Genomic DNA, 20,881 nt, shown 5'->3' with positions numbered 1-20,881 from the left:
AATCAACGTCAATAAAAACAGACTATCCAGTCATTATCACACTGCTGTTTGTGGGAGCTTGCTGTGTGCAAATTGGCTGCCGTGTTTCCTACATTACAGCAGTGACCACACTTCAAAAAAAAAGCACTTCTTTGGCGGTGAAGGGCTTTGAGACGTCTGATGGTCGCGAAAGGCGCTGTAGAAATGCAATTCCTTCTTTCTACTTCCCTTTTATAATACGGAGATCAGAACTCTCTGTGATGGGCAAAGCAAGGGTCCGATTTTTTGGTTGATACTAACTGGCTGATTTCTTGGTTGACCTTCCAGTTGTGTGTCCTCTTCCCTGCATGAACGGGGGCCAGTGTAGCTCCAGGAACCGCTGCCACTGCCCGTCCGACTTCACCGGCAAGTTTTGCCAAATTTCAGTGAGCGGGCAGGTCCACCCTCACCAGCCTCACGCCGGCGAACAGCCCCCGGAGAAGGCCTCGGAAGCCTACAAGCACTCGGTCTTCACGCTGCAGCTCACCCCCGACTCCCAGAGCCCCGGGGAGCACTCCGCGGGCAAATTCACACCCGGCGTGCTGATGTCAGGAGGGCTACAGCACAGACCAGAAGGTACGGGGCCTCTCTCCTCTGATATTTGTTTAAAGGGTCATTGATATTCTTGATCAGCTTAAGAAACGACTGTTATACCGATGGGAAGGAGAAGGTAAGCCCAAGGTCGAAGTTACTCACGCACTTGTTTAAAATTGAACAGTGGGTCAGGGTACTAAAACGTCAGAAGAATTGCTTTGGTCTCCAGGTGAAGTAACACCCAGGTAAAGAGTTCACAAAGGTTTGCTCTGGTCAGTATTTCTAATGAAATCTCCACTGCGCTCTTCTTAAATGTGTTTATAAATTCACTGGAAGCAACGAATGGAGGCAGCCTTTGTGAACAGATTTATGATGTCTTTGCCCAATAGTGAGGATAAGGCTCTATATGTGTGGTGTGCACCATGGAGCCATATCGGATCAGGAAGGTGCCAGCCTCCAGCTGTCTTGGCAGCGGGGACAGTACAGCTTGCCTCAGAATTAAGCTCTCTCCCCCTCTCTTTCTCTCTGTCCATTCTCTCCAACCCCCTTTCTCTCTCTACCCTCTCTCTCTTTCTACCCTCTCGCTCGCTTCCCCTCTCTGGCACCACCCCACCTCTCTGCCCCATCTCTCTCTCTCTCTGCCCCTCTCTCTTTCTCTACCCTCTCTCTCAGTCCCTCTCTCTCTTTAAGAACATAAGAAATAGGAGCAGGAGTAGGCCAATCGGCCCCTCGAGCCTGCTCCGCCATTCAATAAGATCATGGCTGATCTGATCCTAACCGCCAGTCCACTATCACAGAACTATCTCCTGAATCTAACAGAATTAGACACACGAAATAGGAGCAGGATCAGGCTACACGGCCCCTGGGCCCGCTCCGCTACCCACAGGGCCATGACCGATCCGAACCTAGACTCATGTCCAAATTCCTGCCCGCTCCCCGTAACCCTTAATTCCCTTTACTTCTAGGAAACTGTCTATTTCTGTTTTAAATGTATGTTATGATGTAGCTTCTACAGCTTTTTGGGGCAGCATATTCCATGGACCTACCACCCTCTGAGTGAAGTAGTTCCTCCTCATCTCAGTTTTGAAAGAGCAGCCCCTTATTCTAAGACTATGCCCCCTAGTTCTAGTTTCACCCATCATCGGGAACATCTTCCCCGCATCCACCCGATCCAACCCCTTCACAATCTTATATGTTTCAATAAGATCGCCTCTCATTCTTCTGAACTCCAATGAGTAGAGTCCCAATCTACTCAACCTCTCCTCATATGTCCATCCCCTCATCCCTGGGATTAACCGAGTGAACCTTCTTTGTACTGACTCGAGAGCAAGTATGTCCTTTCTTAAATATGGACACCAAAACTGTACGCAGTATTCCGGGTGCGGTCTCACCAATACCTTGTACAACTGAAGCAATACCTCCCTATTTTTATATTCTATCCCCCTAGCAATGAGAGCCAACATTCCATTGGCCTTAATCACTTGCGGCACCTGCATACTAACCTTTTGAGTTTCGTGCACCAGGACCCCCAGATCCCTTTGTACTTCAGTACTTTCCAGTTTCTTGCCATTAAGATAATAACTTGCTCTACGATTTTTCCTGCCAAAGTGCATAACCTCACACTTTCCAGTATTGTATTCCATCTGCCAAATCTCTGCCCACTTACGTAGCCTGTCGATGTCCCCTTGCAGATTTTTTATGTCCTCCTCACTCACTACTTTCCCTCCCATCTTAGTATCATCTGCAAACTTTGATATGTTACACTCGGTCCCCTCCTCCAAATCGTTAATATAGATTGTAAAGAGTTGGGGACCCAGCACCGACCCCTGCGGAACACCACTAGTTACTGATTGCCAGTCTGAGAATGAACCATTTATCCCAACTCTCTGCCTTCTGTTAGATAGCCAATCCTCTATCCATGCCAGAATATTACCCCCATCCTGTGATTTTTTATCTTAAGCAATAATCTTTTGTGTGGCACCTTGTCAAATGCCTTTTGGAAGTCTAAATACACTACGTCCACTGGTTCCCCTTTATCCACCCTATACGTTACTTCCTCAAAGAACTCCAGCAAATTTGTCAAACATGACTTCCCCTTCATAAAACCATGCTGACTTTGTCCTATTAAATTATGATTATCCAAATGTCCTGTTACTGTCTCCTTAATAATGGACTCCAAAATTTTACCTACCACAGATGTTAGGCTAACCGGTCTATAGTTTCCAGCCTTCTGTCTACTGCCCTTTTTAAATAAGGGTGTTACATTAGCAGTTTTCCAGTGTGCCGGGACCTTTGCCGAGTCCAGGGAGTTTTGGAAAATTATTACCAATGCATCCACAATCCCTACCGCCACTTCCCTCAAGACCCTAGGATGTAAGCCATCAGGTCCAGGTGATTTATCCGCCTTGAGTCCCATTATTTTACCGAGTACCACTTCCTTAGTGATTTTGATCGTGTTTAGCTCCTCTCCCCCTTTAGCCCCCTGTTTGTCCAGTGTTGGGATATTCTTAGTGTCTTCTGCTGTAAAGACTGATATAAAATATTCATTCAGTGTTTTTGCCATCTCCATATTTCCCACCATTAATTTCCCGGTCTTATCCTCTAAGGGACCAACATTTACTTTAGCCACCCTTTTTCTTTTTATATAACTATAAAAACTCTTACTATCTGTTTTTATATTTTTTGCTAATTTACTTTCATAATCTATCTTCCCTTTCTTAATCAATCTTTTTGTTATTTTTTGCTGTCTTTTAAAGTTTTCCCAATCCTCTATCCTCCCACTAGATTTGGCTACCTTATATGCCCTTGTTTTTAGTCGAATACAACCCTTAATTTCTTTACTTAGCCACGGATGGCTGTCTTTTCTTTTACACCCTTTTCTTCTCAGTGGAATATATTTTTTTTGGAAGTTGTAAAATAACTCCTTAAATGTACACCACTGATCATGTATCGTCTTACCCTTTAATCTATTTTCCCAATCCACTCTACTCAATTCCGCTCTCATACCTTCATAGTCTCCTTTATTCAAGCTTAGCACGCTTGTTTGAGATCCAACCTTCTCACCCTCTAATTGAATATGGAATTCAACCATGTTATGGTCACTCATTCCAAGGGGATCCTTTACTAGGACATTTTTAATTAATCCCATCTCGTTACACAGGACCAGATCTAAGGTTGCTTGCCCCCTGGTCGGTTCAGTTACATACTGCTCAAGAAACCCATCCCTAATACACTCAATGAACTCATCCTCAAGGCAGCCCTGCCCAATTTGATTTGTCCAATTAATATGATAGTTAAAATCCCCCATAATTATAGATGTTCCCTTATTACAAGCCTCAACTATTTCCTGATTGATACTCCGTCCAACAGAGTTGCCACTGTTCGGAGGCCTATAGACTACGCCCACTAGTGTTTTTTTCCCCTTATTATTCCTTACCTCCACCCAAACTGTTTCATTATCCTGATCTTTTGACCCAATATCATTTCTCTGTATTACAGTGATTCCTTCCTTTATTAACATAGCCACCCCACCTCCCCTTCCTTCCTGCCTGTCCTTCCTGATCGTTAAATAACCTGGTATGTTTAATTCCCAGGCATTGCCACCCTGCAGCCATGTTTCTGTAATGGCCACAAGATCATACCCATATGTAGTTATTTGTGCCATTAACTCGTCTATTTTGTTACGAATGCTACGTGCATTTAGAGAACTTTCAAAGATGTTTTGTGACACTTAGTTCCTGCTTTTGCCCTTTTTATTACTTTACCTTTTACTCCATACCTTCTGCCCCTTCCTGACTGTCTCTCTCTCTCTTTCTCTACCCTCTCTCTCAGTCCCTCTCTCTCTGTCCCCGCTCTCTCTCTTTCTACCCCTCTCTCTCTCTACCCCTTCTCTCAGTCCCTCTCTCTCTGTGCCCCTCTCTCTCTGCCCCCGCTCTCTCTCTGCCCCTCTCTCTCTCTTTCTGCCCCTCTCTCTGCCCCTCTCTCAGTCCCTCTCTCTCTCTCAGTCCCTCTCTCTCTGCCCCTCTCTCTTTCTGCCCCTCTCTCTCTCTACCCCCTCTCTCAGTCCCTCTCTCACTCAGTCCCTCTCTCTCTCTCTCTCTCTCTCTCAGTCCCTCTCTCTTTCTGCCCCTCTCTCTCTCTTTCTGCCCCTCTCCCTTTCTCTCTCTCCCTTTCTGTGTCTATCTCTTTCCCACTCTCTCCCTCTTCCTCTCAGTCTCTCAGCCTCCTCGTGCAGCTGTGCAGCACTGGCTCCAGTTCGGGGACCAAGTCACCTGCCTGTTCTCTCACCGGATGAGCGGTGGGGGGGGGAGGGACGGAGAAGTAATGTAAATGAATCAGCCGGGCGAGGGCGAGCTGTGGACACGGGCCTGTGCTGAAACCTAGCTCAGTGTATGCTGCATTGTATTTCACTGATCAACCAGTGTGGAGCTTGGGATGAAAGTCCCCTTTCGCTGAGAGCGGGAACGCTCCGATAGACGAGCACAATCTCGGCCCTGTCCCTACCTGGCACAAGCCCACGGCACACAGCTGAGCAGATTGTCAGCCTCCTAGTCTGGCTGGTGTGGGGAGCGGATTTTCACAATGCTGCAGAGGAGAACATTCTTCTAAGGTTACGATTAAGCTACATTGATGGGGCTTTATTTTTGCATAGAATGTACATCATTGAAACAGGCCATTCGGCCCACCTGCTCCATGCCGGTGTTTCTGCTCCACACCAGCCTCCTCCCACCCCTCTTCATCTCACCCCATCAGCACATCCTTCTATTCCTTTCTCCCTCGTGTGTTTATCCAGCTTCCCCTTAAATGCATCTATACTATTCGCCTCAACCACTCCCTGTGGGAGCGAGTTCCACATTCTCCCCACGCTCTGAGTAAAGAAGTTTCTCCTGAATTCCCGATTGGATTTATTAGTGACGATCTTATATTGATGGCCCCTAGTTCTGGTCTCTCCCACAAGTGGAAACATCGGGGGAAAAATTCAGTTGGTTGCGCCTCCCGTTAGCGCCTTAAGAGGGCGCTAATGGGACGCAAACCAACTAGCGCTCCGGGCGTGGCACTGCCCATGCCTCCCGCAAAATTCAGCGGGAGGTTAGTGGTGGCGCTGCGCCTCTAGCGATGACGTCATTGGTGTGCGCAGCGCCCCGCTCATACCCCGGCCACGATCTTCGGGAGCGCCCCCTGACTTACCGCCGGACGCTATGTCCGACGGGGTCAGGGAGGTGTACCTGCGGCTGAGGAGGCGCAATTTAAAGGTGAGGTGCGGGGCGGCCATTTTTGTTGCTGGCCGCCTGCCAGCACCTGCCTGCGCTCCCGTCCCAGACCTCCTGAAACAGCCCCCCCCGCACACCGCGAAGTGCTGACTGCGCTCCAAGAGCCCGGCACTTCTCTTGAGGGCCGGGCTCGTTTGCCTGCGCTCTCGATCCTTCGGGGCGCCCAGCTGGGCCCCAGGTCGCGCTGCACAAGGCCCCTCCCCTTTAAGAAGGGGAGGAAGGCCTGCAATATCGACGGCGCGATGTGCCGCAGCGTGTGTGGCGCTGCAGCACATAACGCCGCAATATTGACTCACAGCGCCCCAAGAGGGATGCGGGGCGCTTCCAGTAATGCCCCGCTTCCCTCTTGGGGCATAACCACTCAGTTTGCGGCGCGGGGACGCTAATTTTTCCGGGGCGCGCCCCGGTGAAGTTAGCACCCTCAATTTTTAGCCCATCTTCTTTACGTCTACCCTATCGAACCCCTTCATAATCTTGAAGACCTGTATTAGGTCACCCTTTTCTAGAGAAAAGAGCCCCAGCCTGTTCAGCCTTTCCTGATAGTTAAAGCCTCTCAGTTCTGGTGTCATCCTTGTAAAAACAAATTGCACCTTCTCCAGTGCCTCTGTATCCCTTTTATAATTATGGAGGCCAGAACTGTTCCACCTAACCTGCACTACTACTGCCTGTCTGGGCAGCGCTTAATCTTGGCCTGGGGCATTAAGAAGTGAGTGGTACAGAAAGAAAATACTGCAGATGCTGGAAATCTGAAATAAAAACAGAGAATGCTGGAGATACTCAGTCGGTCAGGGCAGCATCCGTGGAGAGAGAAACCGAGTTAACGTTTCAGGTCGATGACCTTTCGTCAGAACTGGAAAAAAAGCAGGAAATGGAACAGATTTTTAAGCAAGTGTAGGGGCTGGGAAATGGGGGAGGTCTGTGATAGGATAGAAGGCAGGAGAGGTGAAGAGACATTAAGAGATATTCAAGGCGAGACGAGATGGTAATGGGACTGGTAAAGAAACAAAGGATGGCTCGAGATGAAGTGTAAGTTGCGCTGGCAGAATGAAAGACAGCTGCCACGTGGGGGAGAAGAAAAGAAAACACAAACAAAAAAGTGTGGAGAAAAAAAATATATATATGATAGGGGCCGAGGTTATGATCTGAAACTGTTGAACTCTATGTCGAGTCCTGAAGGCTGTAAAGTGCCTAATCGAAAGATGAGGAGTGAGTGGCGTCCCATTCACCAGCACCGAGAGCAGGAGAAATGTGACACGTTTTCAGGCGAGACCAATACTAGAGGCCATCAATATAAGAGAGACACCAATAAATCCAACAGGGAATTCAGGAGAAACTTCTTTACCCAGAGAGTGGTGAGAATGTGGAACTCGCTACCACAGGGAGTGGTTGAAGCGAATAGTATCGATGCTTTTAAGGGGAAGCTGGATAAACACACGAGGGTGAAAGGAATAGAGGGATAGATTGATGGGGTGAGATGAAGAGGGGGTGGGAGGAGGCTCGTGTGGAGCAGGGACCAGTTGGGCCGATTTTGCCTGTGTCTGTGCTGTATGCTCGACGTTAACTCGATATAACTCGCTGTAACCGTGCGTTCCGATATTCCAGCACCCTACCAGCCGGTCATAAACCTACACGTGCGCCATCCTCCAGAAGCCACCGTCCAGATCCACCGGGTCTCCAGCGTGGACAGCCACTTGACCGAGCAGAAGAACCTGCTGCACCAGCCGGCCCTGGTCCACCACCAGCCCGTGCAGAAGGTCAATCACTACCCGCCGCGGACTCTGCCCACCTCGCAGAAAAAGCTGGGCCGCTGCTTTCAGGAAACCTTGCCAAAAACGGTGAGCAATTCTTTCTTTACTGTCGTAGAATCGGAGAAACCAACGGCACAGGAGGAGGCCATTCGGCCCGTCGTGCCTGTGCCAGCTCTTTGAAAGGGCAGTCGTGCTCAGTCCCACTGTATCTAACCCGTGCTGTAGCTGCCCTGGGAGTGTTTGATGGGACAGTGTAGAGGGAGCTTTACTCTGTATCTAACCCGTGCTGTACCTGCCCTGGAAGTGTTTGATGGGACAGTGCAGAGGGGGCTTTACTCTGTATCTAACCCGTGCTGTACCTGCCCTGGGAGTGTTTGATGGGACAGTGTAGAGGGAGCTTTACTCTGTATCTAACCCGTGCTGTACCTGCCCTGGCAGTGTTTGATGGGACAGTGTAGAGGGAGCTTTACTCTGTATCGAACCCGTGCTGTGCCTGCTCTGGGAGTGTTTGATGGGACAGTGTAGAGGGAGCTTTACTCTGTATCGAACCCGTGCTGTACCTGCCCTGGGAGTGTTTGATGGGACAGTGTAGAGGGAGCTTTACTCTATATCTAACCAGTGCTGTACCTGCCCTGGGAGTGTTTGATGGGACAGTGTAGAGGGAGCTTTACTCTGTATCTAACCCGTGCTGTACCTGCCCCGGGTGTGTTTGATGGGACAGTGTAGAGGGAGCTTTACTCTGTATCTAACCCGTGCTGTACCTGCCCTGGGAGTGTTTGATGGGACAGTGCAGAGGGAGCTTTACTCTGTATCTAACCCGTGCTGTACCTGCCCTGGGAGTGTTTGATGGGACAGTGTAGAGGGAGCTTTACTCTGTATCTAACCCGTGCTGTGCCTGCTCTGGGAGTGTTTGATGGGACAGTGTAGAGGGAGCTTTACTCTGTATCGAACCCGTGCTGTACCTGCCCTGGGAGTGTTTGATGGGACAGTGTAGAGGGAGCTTTACTCTGTATCTAACCCGTGCTGTACCTGCCCTGGAAGTGTTTGATGGGACAGTGCAGAGGGGGCTTTACTCTGTATCTAACCCGTGCTGTACCTGCCCTGGGAGTGTTTGATGGGACAGTGTAGAGGGAGCTTTACTCTGTATCTAACCCGTGCTGTGCCTGCTCTGGGAGTGTTTGATGGGACAGTGTAGAGGGAGCTTTACTCTGTATCTAACCCGTGCTGTACCTGCCCTGGCAGTGTTTGATGGGACAGTGTAGAGGGAGCTTTACTCTGTATCGAACCCGTGCTGTGCCTGCTCTGGGAGTGTTTGATGGGACAGTGTAGAGGGAGCTTTACTCTGTATCGAACCCGTGCTGTACCTGCCCTGGGAGTGTTTGATGGGACAGTGTAGAGGGAGCTTTACTCTATATCTAACCAGTGCTGTACCTGCCCTGGGAGTGTTTGATGGGACAGTGTAGAGGGAGCTTTACTCTGTATCTAACCCCTGCTGTACCTGCCCTGGGAGTGTTTGATGGGACAGTGTAGAGGGAGCATTACTCTGTATCTAACCTGTGTTGTACCTGCCCTGGGAGTGTTTGATGGGACAGTGTAGAGGGAGCTTTACTCTGTATCTAACCTGTGCTGTACCTGCCCTGGGAGTGTTTGATGGGACAGTGTAGAGGGAGCTTTACTCTGTATATAACCCCTGCTGTACCTACCCTGGGAGTGTTTGATGGGACAGTGTAGAGGGAGCTTTACTCTGTATCTAACCCGTGCTGTACCTGCCCTGGGAGTGTTTGATGGGTCAGTGTAGAGGGAGCTTTACTCTGTATCTAACCCGTGCTGTACCTGCCCTGGGAGTGTTTGATGGGACAGTGTAGAGGGAGCTTTACTCTGTATCTAACCCGTGCTGTACCTGCCCTGGGAGTGTTTGATGGGACAGTGTAGAGGCAGCTTTACTCTGTATCTAACCCGTGCTGTACCTGCCCTGGGAGTGTTTGATGGGACAGTGTAGAGGCAGCTTTACTCTGTATCTAACCCGTGCTGTACCTGCCCTGGGAGTGTTTGATGGGACAGTGTAGAGGGAGCTTTACTCTGTATCTAACCCATGCTGTACCTGCCCTGGGAGTGTTTGATGGGACAGTGTAGAGGGAGCTTTACTCTGTATCTAACCCGTGCTGTACCTGCCCTGGGAGTGTTTGATGGGACAGTGTAGAGGGAGCTTTACTCTGTTTCTAACCCGTGCTGTACCTGCCCTGGGAGTGTTTGATGGGACAGTGTAGAGGGAGCTTTACTCTGTATCTAACCCGTGCTGTACCTGCCCTGGAGTGTTTGATGGGACAGTGTAGAGGGAGCTTTACTCTGTATCTAACCCGTGCTGTACCTGCCCTGGGAGTGTTTGATGGGACAGTGTAGAGGGAGCTTTACTCTGTATCTAACCCGTGCTGTACCTGCCCTGGGAGTGTTTGATGGGACAGTGTAGAGGGAGCTTTACTCTGTATCTAACCCTACCCAGTGGTCTCATCTGCACCTCCAACAATGTAAAGAGTCAGTCTGGATTTTGTGCTCAAGTCTCTGGAGTAGGATTTGTACCCACAACCTTCTGACTCAGAGACGAGCGTGCTGCCCACTGAGGCTAGGCTTTGGTTAAATTATAGACCTTTTGTTCCGTCCCACATCTCTATTATTACCCACATCCTTCACAGCAAAACCACTATCATCTCCGAATGTTCTAAACTTGCCTTTTGTTTTCCTGTATTGTTCGTGTGTCACCAATATCGCTCCTTCCTGCTCCTATTTTGTCCGGCTGCATCATCAGAGTTTTTAAAAAAAATTCATTCATGGGATGTGGGCGTCGCTGGTAAGGCCCAGCATTTATTGCCCATCCCTAGTTGCTCTCGAGAAGGTGGTGGTGAGCCGCCTTCTTGACCCGCTGCAGTCCGTGTGGTGAAGGTGCTCCCACAGTGCTGTCGGGGAGGGAGTTCCAAGATTTTGACCCAGGGACGATGAAGGAACGGCCGATATATGTCCCAAGTCGGGATGGTGTGTGACACCACACTTTGCTGGCGGGTGATGTGAGAAAACTACGTTAAACAAAGCTTTAATCAACGGTTTTACAACATGGAGGTCTAGTTGTGTCCTTCACTAGTTCCTGTTAAGAATGTCCTGCGCAAGCTGGGCCCGTGCCCGAGTATTTACACTCTCCCTGGACAGCGCCACCCGTAGGCCGCTCAGTATTATTTCATAAGTCTTTCTTTGATGAATGACTGATTCATGTCAGCGGGTGCACTACATTCCTAGGACTGCCGGGGCGCGTCCCACTGCGCTAAAGTGCGCCATCGGCTCTCGGAGTCAGCTTGCGCTGTTAGTGGACTTCATGTGTGTGCCGACGGTTTTAGTTAAAACCCTCTGGAAACTTCATCGGGTTTGGCGACACGGGGCGAGGTCGCCATCTGGGCCACCCAGTGATGAAGCCTCCCTTTGCCGGCTGACGATGCCAGTGGTTGTTTGCTGGGAATGGGCGGTAATGTAAGTTTGTGTTTACAGTGCAGCAACCCACTCCCTGGCCTCACCAAACAAGAGGATTGCTGTGGTAGCGTTGGAGCGTCGTGGGGCTTCAGCAACTGCAACAAGTGTCGACACCAGCACTGTAAGTACATTTATACCACGGGTATACCCTGCCTATACACTCTGGAGTTTAGAAGAATGAGAGGTGATCTCATTGAAACATATATGATTCTGAGGTGGGATTGACAGGGTAGATGCTGAGAGGTTGTTTCCCCCTGGCTGGAGAATCTAGAACGAGGGGGCACAGTCTCAGGATAAGGGGTCGGCCATTTAGGACTGAGATGAGGAGGAATTTCTTCACTCAGAGGGCGGTGAATCTTTGGAATTCTCTGCCCCAGAGGGCTGTGGAGGCTCAGTCATTGAGTATATTCAAGGCTGAAATCGATAGATTTTTGGACTCTAGGGGAATCAAGGGATATGGAGATCAGGCGGGAAAGTGGAGTTGAGGTCGATGATCAGCCATGATCTTATTGAATGGCGGAGCAGGCTCGAGGTGCCGTATGGCCGACTCCTGCTCCTAATTCTTATGTTCTTATGCATAAACCCCCTTCACTTTATTGGGGGCGGGAGTTGCTCGTGACCTCAGTAATTGGGGTCCTTTTTGGATTCAAATGTCTAATGATTAAGGAGTTTCCAGTGCTTCTCTGGGTAGCTCAGCAGAGTGGCTTGTGCTCGAGTTAGCTCCAGGACTCCACACCTGAGAGTTTGGAGCTCACTTGACATTCGGTGAAGTTTTTTTTTTTGCTCCTCCAATGCTGCCCTCTTGCGCATCCCCCAATTCTAATCGCTCCACCATTGGCGGCCCTGTGTCCTGAGCAGCGGAGAAGATTGGTGTTGTTGTTGGTGTGCCTGGTGATGTTGGTGCTGGGGCTGATCGTGGAGGGATTCAGTGGACCAAGGTGAGATTTTTTCAAGGGCACCGATGCTGCTGGAATAGATGGCAGCTGAAGTTGAGATGACAGAAGCGATCTGTCAATGGTGAGCGAGCTTGCTCCAAGGAGGTGACAGTGGATAGAGAGTTTACTCCAAACACTTCCAAACTGCATAAAGCTCAAAAGTGGGTTCCAAATCATGAAAGCTCTAGCTTCTAACATTGGGAAATGAACAGCTGTGAAGTGGTAGGTTTTATACCACTTTTGCAGCTGACACCTATTCACAGCAATGGAGAGTCTTTGAGAACATGACATACTTACCTGACGTGATACCCGCTCTCCGGGAGCCGCGTTAAAAACCTTGGAAAATGGTAAGTACGTTGGAAAATGGTGCTTAACTACCTTTTAACAAGCTTTTAAGTATCTAAATTGGCTGACCTGCCACTTGGTGTCGGGTCTGTTCAGGGATGACAGACCCAACACTTGGGAAACTGACAAGGAGGCGGGTTTACAACGGGATACCGACCCGCTGTCCATCTTTGTGATTTTGACAGCGGACCCGCCTCCAAACCCGCAGTCTGAGCGCCGGTAAAATTCTGACCCCAGTGTCTACAGGCTATTCCACCATGGAGAGGCATCACAACTGAGCGTGCTCCTGTTACTGCCCTCTATTGCATCTAATTAGGGCCAGTGCTGTGGAGGCTTGCTATATGGGAGTGAATGGGAAGGGGTTTGGTTCATTGGGATTCTATACAATGGGAATGAATGGGAATGAGTTTGGTCCATTGGGATTCTATACAATAGGAGTGAATGGGAAGGGGGTTGGTCCATTGGGATTCTATACAATGGGAATGAATGGGAAGGGGTTTGGTCCATTGGGATTCTATACAATGGGAATGAATGGGAAGGGGTTTGGTCCATTGGGATTCTATACAATATGAAAGAGTTGGAAGGGGTTTGGTCTATTGGGATTCCAGAAAGACAGAGGAGACTTAGATCCCTTCATTGAAGTTGAGTCCCAGAGATGAAGAGCCAGTGACTGACCCACTTCACCGTTCTCTGGTACTGCCTGATGCTGATGTACGGCTGCACGTTGCTGAGGGGGGAATCAATGCATGAGTGCCCACAGGAATGCCTCTCTGTGGCTTCAAGTGCCAATTCCTGATGTCCATGGGGCACTATGGGGTGCCAAACACATTCTTGTGGCCCGTATAAAAAGACATTCCTTCATGAAAGTACCTTATGTACATCGTGACCGAGCAACGAGGTAGAACCCAACGAGGGTGCCAACGAGGGTTCCAGTCAAATTCATTCTCAGTTGATAGGACCTTGAGTAAATTAAATGGAAATACGTGGTGAGGGTGGCAGGGATTTTACAGCCCAACTTCTCTGTAGCGCTGATGGTTATCCTGCCAGTGCCTGTATTGCCTCCTCAGTAACGCTGATGGTTATCCTGCCAGTGCCTGTATTGCCTCCTCAGTAACGCTGATGGTTATCCTGCCAGTGCCTGTATTGCCTCCTCAGTAACGCTGCCAGCCCTCTTGCCCTTTCTGTTCTGCACCCGATTCTCTGATCGTCACTTGTCTTGCCACTCCTGTACTAGTGCCGATTCTCGCCTGTCACCTCTGTATCATTACCTGTTCTCATGCCTGCGCCTCTCTGCCCGCTCTGTACCGCTGCCCGTACTCCTGACATTCAAACCAGGAATGTCCCACGTTCAGTTTCAGGGAGTGTTACAGTGAGGGGTGTGGGGTATATCAGAGTGTTACAGTGAGGGGTGTGGGGTATATCAGAGTGTTACAGTGAGGGGTGTGGGGTATATCAGAGTGTTACAGTGAGGGGTGTGGGGTATATCAGTGTTACAGTGAGGGGTGTGGGGTATATCAGTGTTACAGTGAGGGGTGTGGGGTATATCAGAGTGTTACAGTGAGGGGTGTGGGGTATATCAGAGTGTTACAGTGAGGGGTGTGGGGTATATCAGAGTGTTACAGTGAGGGGTGTGGGGTATATCAGAGTGTTACAGTGAGGGGTGTGGGGTATATCAGAGTGTTACAGTGAGGGGTGTGGGGTATATCAGAGTGTTACAGTGAGGGGTGTGGGGTATATCAGAGTGTTACAGTGAGGGGTGTGGGGTTTATCAGAGTGTTACAGTGAGGGGTGTGGGGTTTATCAGAGTGTTACAGTGAGGGGTGTGGGGTATATCAGTGTTACAGTGAGGGGTGTGGTGTATATCAGAGTGTTACAGTGAGGGGTGTGGGGTATATCAGTGTTACAGTGAGGGGTGTGGGGTATATCAGAGAATGTTACAGTGAGTGGTGTGGGGTATATCAGTGTTACAGTGAGGGGTGTGGGGTATATCAGTGTTACAGTGAGGGGTGTGGTGTATATCAGAGTGTTACAGTGAGGGGTGTGGGGTATATCAGTGTTACAGTGAGGGGTGTGGGGTATATCAGAGAATGTTACAGTGAGGGGTGTGGGGTATATCAGTGTTACAGTGAGGGGTGTGGGGTATATCAGAGAGTGTTACAGTGAAGAGTGTGGGGTATATCAGAGTGTTACAGTGAGGGGTGTGGGGTATATCAGTGTTACAGTGAGGGGTGTGGGGTATATCAGTGTTACAGTGAGGGGTGTGGGGTATATCAGAGTGTTACAGTGAGGGGTGTGGGGTATATCAGTGTTACAGTGAGGGGTGTGGGGTATATCAGAGTGTTACAGTGAGGGGTGTGGGGTATATCAGTGTTACAGTGAGGGGTGTGGGGTATATCAGTGTTACAGTGAGGGGTGTGGGGTATATCAGAGTGTTACAGTGAGGGGTGTGGGGTATATCAGTGTGTTACAGTGAGGGGTGTGGGGTATATCAGTGTTACAGTGAGGGGTGTGGGGTATATCAGTGTTACAGTGAGGGGTGTGTGGTGTATCAGAGTGTTACAGTGAGGGGTGTGGGGTATATCAGTGTTACAGTGAGGGGTGTGGGGTATATCAGTGTTACAGTGAGGGGTGTGGGGTATATCAGTGTGTTACAGTGAGGGGTGTGGGGTATATCAGAGTTACAGTGAGGGATGTGTGGTATATCACAGTGTTACAGTGAGGGGTGTGGCGTATATCAGTGTTACAGTGAGGGGTGTGGGGTATATCACAGTGTTACAGTGAGGGGTGTGCGGTATATCAGAGTGTTACAGTGAGGGGTGTGGGGTATATCAGGGTGTTACAGTGAGGGGTATATCAGTGTTACAGTGAGGGGTGTGGGGTATATCACAGTGTTACAGTGAGGGGTGTGAGGTACATCAGAGTGTTACAGTGAGGGGTGTGGGGTATATCAGTGTTACAGTGAGGGGTGTGGCGTATATCAGTGTTACAGTGAGGGGTGTGGGGTATATCAGAGAGTGTTACAGTGAGAGGTCTGGGGTCTATCAGTGTTACAGTGAGGGGTGTGGGGTATATCAGAGTGTTACAGTGAGGGGTGTGGGATATATCAGAGTGTTACAGTGAGGGGTGTGGGGTATATCAGAGTGTTACAGTGAGAGGTCTGGGGTCTATCAGTGTTACAGTGAGGGGTGTGGGGTATATCAGAGTGTTACAGTGAGGGGTGTGGGATATATCAGAGTGTTACAGTGAGGGGTGTGGGGTATATCAGAGTTTTACACTGAGGGGTGTGGGGTATATCAGAGTGTTACAGTGAGGGGTGTGGGATATATCAGAGTGTTACAGTGAGGGGCGTGGGGTATATCAGTGTTACAGTGAGGGGTGTGGCGTATATCAGTGTTACAGTGAGGGGTGTGGGGTATATGAGTGTTACAGTGAGGGGTGTGGGGTATATCAGAGTGTTACAGTGAGGGATGTGGGGTATATCAGAGTGTTACAGTGAGGGGTGTGGGATATATCAGAGTGTTACAGTGAGGGGTGTGGCGTATATCAGTGTTACAGTGAGGGGTGTGGGGTATATGAGTGTTACAGTGAGGGGTGTGGGGTATATCAGAGTGTTACAGTGAGGGATGTGGGGTATATCAGAGTGTTACAGTGAGGGTTGTGGGGTATATCAGAGTGTTACAGTGAGGGGTGTGGGGTATATCAGTGTTACAGTGAGGGGTGTGGGATATATCAGACTGTTACAGTGAGGGGTGTGGGGTATATCAGTGTTACAATGAGGGGTGTGGGGTATATCAGTGTTACAGTGAGGGGTGTGGGGTATATCACAGTGTTACAGTGAGGGGTGTGGTGTATATCAGAGTGTTACAGTGAGGGGTGTGGGGTATATTAGAGTGTTACAGTGAGGGGTTGTAGGGTATATCAGTGTTACAGTGAGGGGTGTGGGGTATATCAGAGTGTTACACTGAGGGTGTGGGGTATATCAGAGTGTTACACTGAGGGGTGTGGGGTATATCAGACTGTGTTACAGTGAGGGGTGTGGGGTATATCAGTGTTACAGTGAGGGGTGTGGGGTATATCAGAGTGTTACAGTGAGGGGTGTGGGGTATATCAGTGTTACAGTGAGGGGTGTGGGGTATATCAGAGTGTTACAGTGAGGTGTGTGGGGTATATCAGAGTGTTACAGTGAGGGGTGTGGGGTATATCAGTGTTACAGTGAGGGGTGTGGGGTATATCAGAGTGTTACAGTGAGGGGTGTGGGGTATATCAGAGGGTGTTACAGTGAGGGGTGTGCGGTATATTAGAGAGTGTTACATTGAGGGGTGTGCGCTATATCAGTGTTACAGTGAGGGGTGTGGGGTATATCAGAGTGTTACAGTGAGGGGTGTGGGGTATATCAGTGTTACAGTGAGGGGTGTGGGGTATATCAGTGTTACAGTGAGGGGTGTGGGGTATATCAGTGTGTTACAGTGAGGGGTGTGGGGTATATCAGTGTTACAGTGAGGGGTGTGGGGTATATCAGTGTTACAGTGAGGGGTGTGGGATATATCACAGTGTTACAGTGAGGCGTGTGCGGTATATCAGAGTGTTACAGTGAGGGGTGTGGGGTATATCAGGGTGTGGGGTATATCAGAGTGTTACAGTGAGGGGTGTGGGGTATATCAGAGTTACAGTGAGGGGTGTGTGGTATATCAGTGTGTTACAGTGAGGGGTGTGGGGTATATCAGAGTTACAGTGAGGGGTGTGTGCTATATCAGAGTGTTACAGTGAGGGGTGTGGGGTATATCAGTGTTACAGTGAGGGGTGTGGGGTATATCAGTGTTACAGTGAGGGGTGTGGGGTATATCAGAGTGTGACACTGAGGGGTGTGGGGTATATCAGTGTTACAGTGAGGGGTGTGGGGTGTATCAGAGTGTTATAGTGAGGGGTGTGGGGTATATCAGTGTTACAGTGAGGGGTGTGGGGTATATCAGTGTTACAGTGAGGGGTGTGGGGTATATCAGTGTGTTACAGTGAGGGGTGTGGGGTATATCAGAGTTACAGTGAGGGATGTGTGGTATATCACAGTGTTACAGTGAGGGGTGTGGGGTATATCAGTGTTACAGTGAGGGGTGTGGGATATATCAGTGTTACAGTGAGGGGTGTGGGGTATATCAGTGTTACAGTGAGGGGTGTGGGGTATATTCACAGTGTTACAGTGAGGGGTGTGCGGTATATCAGAGTGTTACAGTGAGGGGTGTGGGGTATATCAGGGTGTTACAGTGAGGGGTATATCAGTGTTACAGTGAGGGGTGTGGGGTATATCACAGTGTTACAGTGAGGGGTGTGAGGTATATCAGAGTGTTACAGTGAGGGGTGTGGGGTATATCAGTGTTACAGTGAGGGGTGTGGCGTATATCAGTGTTACAGTGAGGGGTGTGGGGTATATCAGAGTGTTACAGTGAGGGGTGTGGGGTATATCAGTGTTACAGTGAGGGGTGTGGGGTATATCAGAGTGTTACAGTGAGGGGTGTGGGGTATGTCAGTGTTACAGTGAGGGGTGTGGGGTGTATCAGAGTTTTACACAGGGGTGTGGGGTATATCAGAGAGTGTTACAGTGAGAGGTCTGGGGTCTATCAGTGTTACAGTGAGGGGTGTGGGGTATATCACAGTGTTACAGTGAGGGGTGTGCGGTATATCAGAGTGTTACAGTGAGGGGTGTGGGGTATATCAGGGTGTTACACTGATGGGTGTGGGGTATATCAGAGTGTTACAGTGAGGGGTGTGGGGTATATCAGAGAGTGTTACAGTGAGGGGTCTGGGGTATATCAGAGTGTTACAGTGAGGGGTGTGGGGTATATCAGAGAGTGTTACAGTGAGGGGTGTGGGGTATATCAGTGTTACAGTGAGGGGTGTGGGGTATATCAGTGTTACAGTGAGGGGTGTGGGGTATATCAGAATGTGTTACAGTGAGGGGTGTGGGGTATATCAGTGTTACAGTGAGGGGTTTGGGTTATATCAGTGTTTCAGTGAGGGGTGTGGGATATATCAGTGTTACAGTGAGGGATGTGGGGTATATCAGTGTTACAGTGAGGGGTGTGGGGTATATCAGAGTGTTACAGTGAGGGGTGTGCGGTATATCAGAGTGTTAAATTGAGAGGTGTGGGGTATATCAGAGAGTGTTACAGTGAGGGGTGTGAGGTATATCAGAGCGTTACAGTGAGGGGTGTGGGGTACATCAGTGTTACAGTGAGCGGTGTGGGGTATATTAGAGTGTTACAGTGAGGGATTGTAGGGTATATCAGTGTTACAGTGAGGGGTGTGGGGTATATCAGAGTGTTACACTGAGGGGTGTGGGGTATATCAGAGTGTTACACTGAGGGTGTGGGGTATATCAGAGTGTTACACTGAGGGGTGTGGGGTATATCAGACTGTGTTACAGTGAGGGGTGTGGGGTATATCAGTGTTACAGTGAGGGGTGTGGGGTATATCAGAGTGTTACAGTGAGGGGTGTGGGGTATATCAGTGTTACAGTGAGGGGTGTGGGGTATATCAGAGTGTTACAGTGAGGGGTGTGGGGTATATCAGAGGGTGTTACAGTGAGGGGTGTGCGGTATATTAGAGAGTGTTACATTGAGGGGTGTGCGCTATATCAGTGTTACAGTGAGGGGTGTGGGGTATATCAGAGTGTTACAGTGAGGGGTGTGGGGTACATCAGTGTTACAGTGAGGGGTGTGGGGTATATCAGTGTTACAGTGAGGGGTGTGGGGTATATCAGAGTGTTACAGTGAGGGGTGTGGGGTATATCAGTGTTACAGTGAGGGGTGTGGGGTATATCAGTGTTACAGTGAGGCGTGTGCGGTATATCAGAGTGTTACAGTGAGGGGTGTGGGGTATATCAGGGTGTGGGGTATATCAGAGTGTTACAGTGAGGGGTGTCGGGTATATCACAGTGTTACAGCGAGGGGTGTGAGGTATATCAGAGTGTTACAGTGAGGTGTGTGGGGTATATCAGAGTGTTACAGTGAGGGATGTGGAGTATATCAGAGAGTGTTACACTGAGGGGTGTGGGGTATATGAGAGTGTTACAGTGAGGGGTGTAGGATATATCAGTGTTACAGTGAGGGGTGTGGGGTATATCAGAGAGTGTTACAGTGAGGGGTGTGGGGTATATCAGTGTTACAGTGAGGGGTGTGGGGTATATCAGTGTTACTGTGAGGCGTGTGGGGTATATCAGAGAGTTTGATGGTTAAAAATTCTTGATGATTTTCAAGCCATGAAATTCCAGGGCATAGCGCCAAGAACAATAATTGAATAAATTCAACAGATTCCTTCTGAACAAAGTCTGCAGAATTGGAGCGGTAAACTCGGAGACAACAGAAAAACGAGGACAGAGCAGACACCACGCACCCCCACTCCCCACCCTACAGTGGCCCAGTAGGAAGAGCCAGTGCCCTGAGCTGGCAGCGAGGCAGAGGGACCCTTGGCTTGGTGCCCTCGGATTGTGCTGGGCTGACAGATCTCAGTGTTACAGGCTACCTCAGTGGAAAATCAGTGAGGGGCCACGCGACCCCTCACCCCACCCTCTCCGCAGGGCGTGTAGTGTCGGGCAAGGACAGGAGTCGGACTCTTCTCTGTCTCCCCCGCCCGCCCTTTAGTCGTCACTTTCTATCCGTGGTCACCTGTGCAGAAGGGTCCTTATTGGAGCACAAGTCCTCTGATGGCGAGAGGCCGACACCCATTGCAGGGGGCAAAGCGGGGACGACGACTTTAAAGCTTCCAAGAGTGCGAGCTCCGGACAGCAGCTGCGCGCAGCCCAGACAGAAGAACCATTCAGCAGATGTCAGGGAGAGAAATTGTTTTCGCAGGGTGCAATCACATCTCGAGCGATGCCAAGTCGTAAGGTTCTGTTAAAAAAAAAGGCGGAGAGATATTTCGGCAGTCAGTCCCTTCTCGGCGTCCCCCGTTGAACGAGCGTGTGTCTGATGATGTAATGGGGGGGGCGGTGGGGGGGAACGACACGTGAAGGGAATGAGTCGCGGTGCTGTGCGGATTCAGGACCAGGCAGCCAGCTCTGCTGTCCTGCAGGCACTGACCCTTGTTGGGGACGCTTTCAGGGGCTCTCTGGTTTCTCCCCCCAAGCATTGACATCCAGACAGTGAGTAGCAATGGGCTATTCGACCTGGGAAGGCGTCGCAGACGGAGCTCAACCCTGATGTCCAGGTCCAGTGTGGACTACTAGGCAGCGATCAAGAGTGGGGGTTTTGCGGGTCGGAGGGGGGAGGTGGGGAGAAGCTCCCCTGGCTGATTTTCCCACCCACCCACCCAACCCAGGGGTGCTGAGTCCAAGTGCGGCTTTCCCTCATGCTGCCTGTCCCAGGGATTGACCCCAGGATCTTCTGTTCTTTGTGCCTTCGTGCCGACCCAAGGCATGTGGGGAGTGTTAAAAATCTCATCATCATGAAGAAACAACTCATGAAGTAACACTGGATGGCCAGCTGGTGGTGCTGTCCAAGGAGTATAAATACTCCGACGTGGGCCC

At 49.8% G+C, this 20,881-nt stretch overlaps 1 protein-coding gene across 4 annotated transcripts in view; it reads left to right on the top strand.

Annotated features, from left to right (window-relative positions):
- Positions 1–20,881, top strand: part of ltbp3 (latent transforming growth factor beta binding protein 3) — a 258,409-nt gene that overhangs the window by 135,666 nt on the left and 101,862 nt on the right. For 3 of the 4 annotated variants that reach the window (XM_085976243.1, XM_085976241.1, XM_085976244.1), the window contains exons 2-4: positions 307–594; positions 7,425–7,657; positions 11,102–11,204. In XM_085976243.1, coding sequence (XP_085832369.1) covers positions 307–594; positions 7,425–7,657; positions 11,102–11,204 — 624 coding nt within the window. Of the gene's footprint in view, positions 1–306; positions 595–7,424; positions 7,658–11,101; positions 11,205–20,017; positions 20,239–20,881 lie in introns of those variants that run through there. The other variant, XM_085976245.1, reaches the window with a different exon arrangement.

Source organism: Somniosus microcephalus, unplaced genomic scaffold (assembly GCF_052327205.1).
Source record: "Somniosus microcephalus isolate GS21.2 unplaced genomic scaffold, FLI_Smic_1.0 unresolved_chr2, whole genome shotgun sequence".
Taxonomy (NCBI): Eukaryota; Metazoa; Chordata; class Chondrichthyes; order Squaliformes; family Somniosidae; genus Somniosus; species Somniosus microcephalus.
Note: the sequence above shows the minus strand (reverse complement) of the source record. Positions and strands in the feature narration are given on the sequence as shown.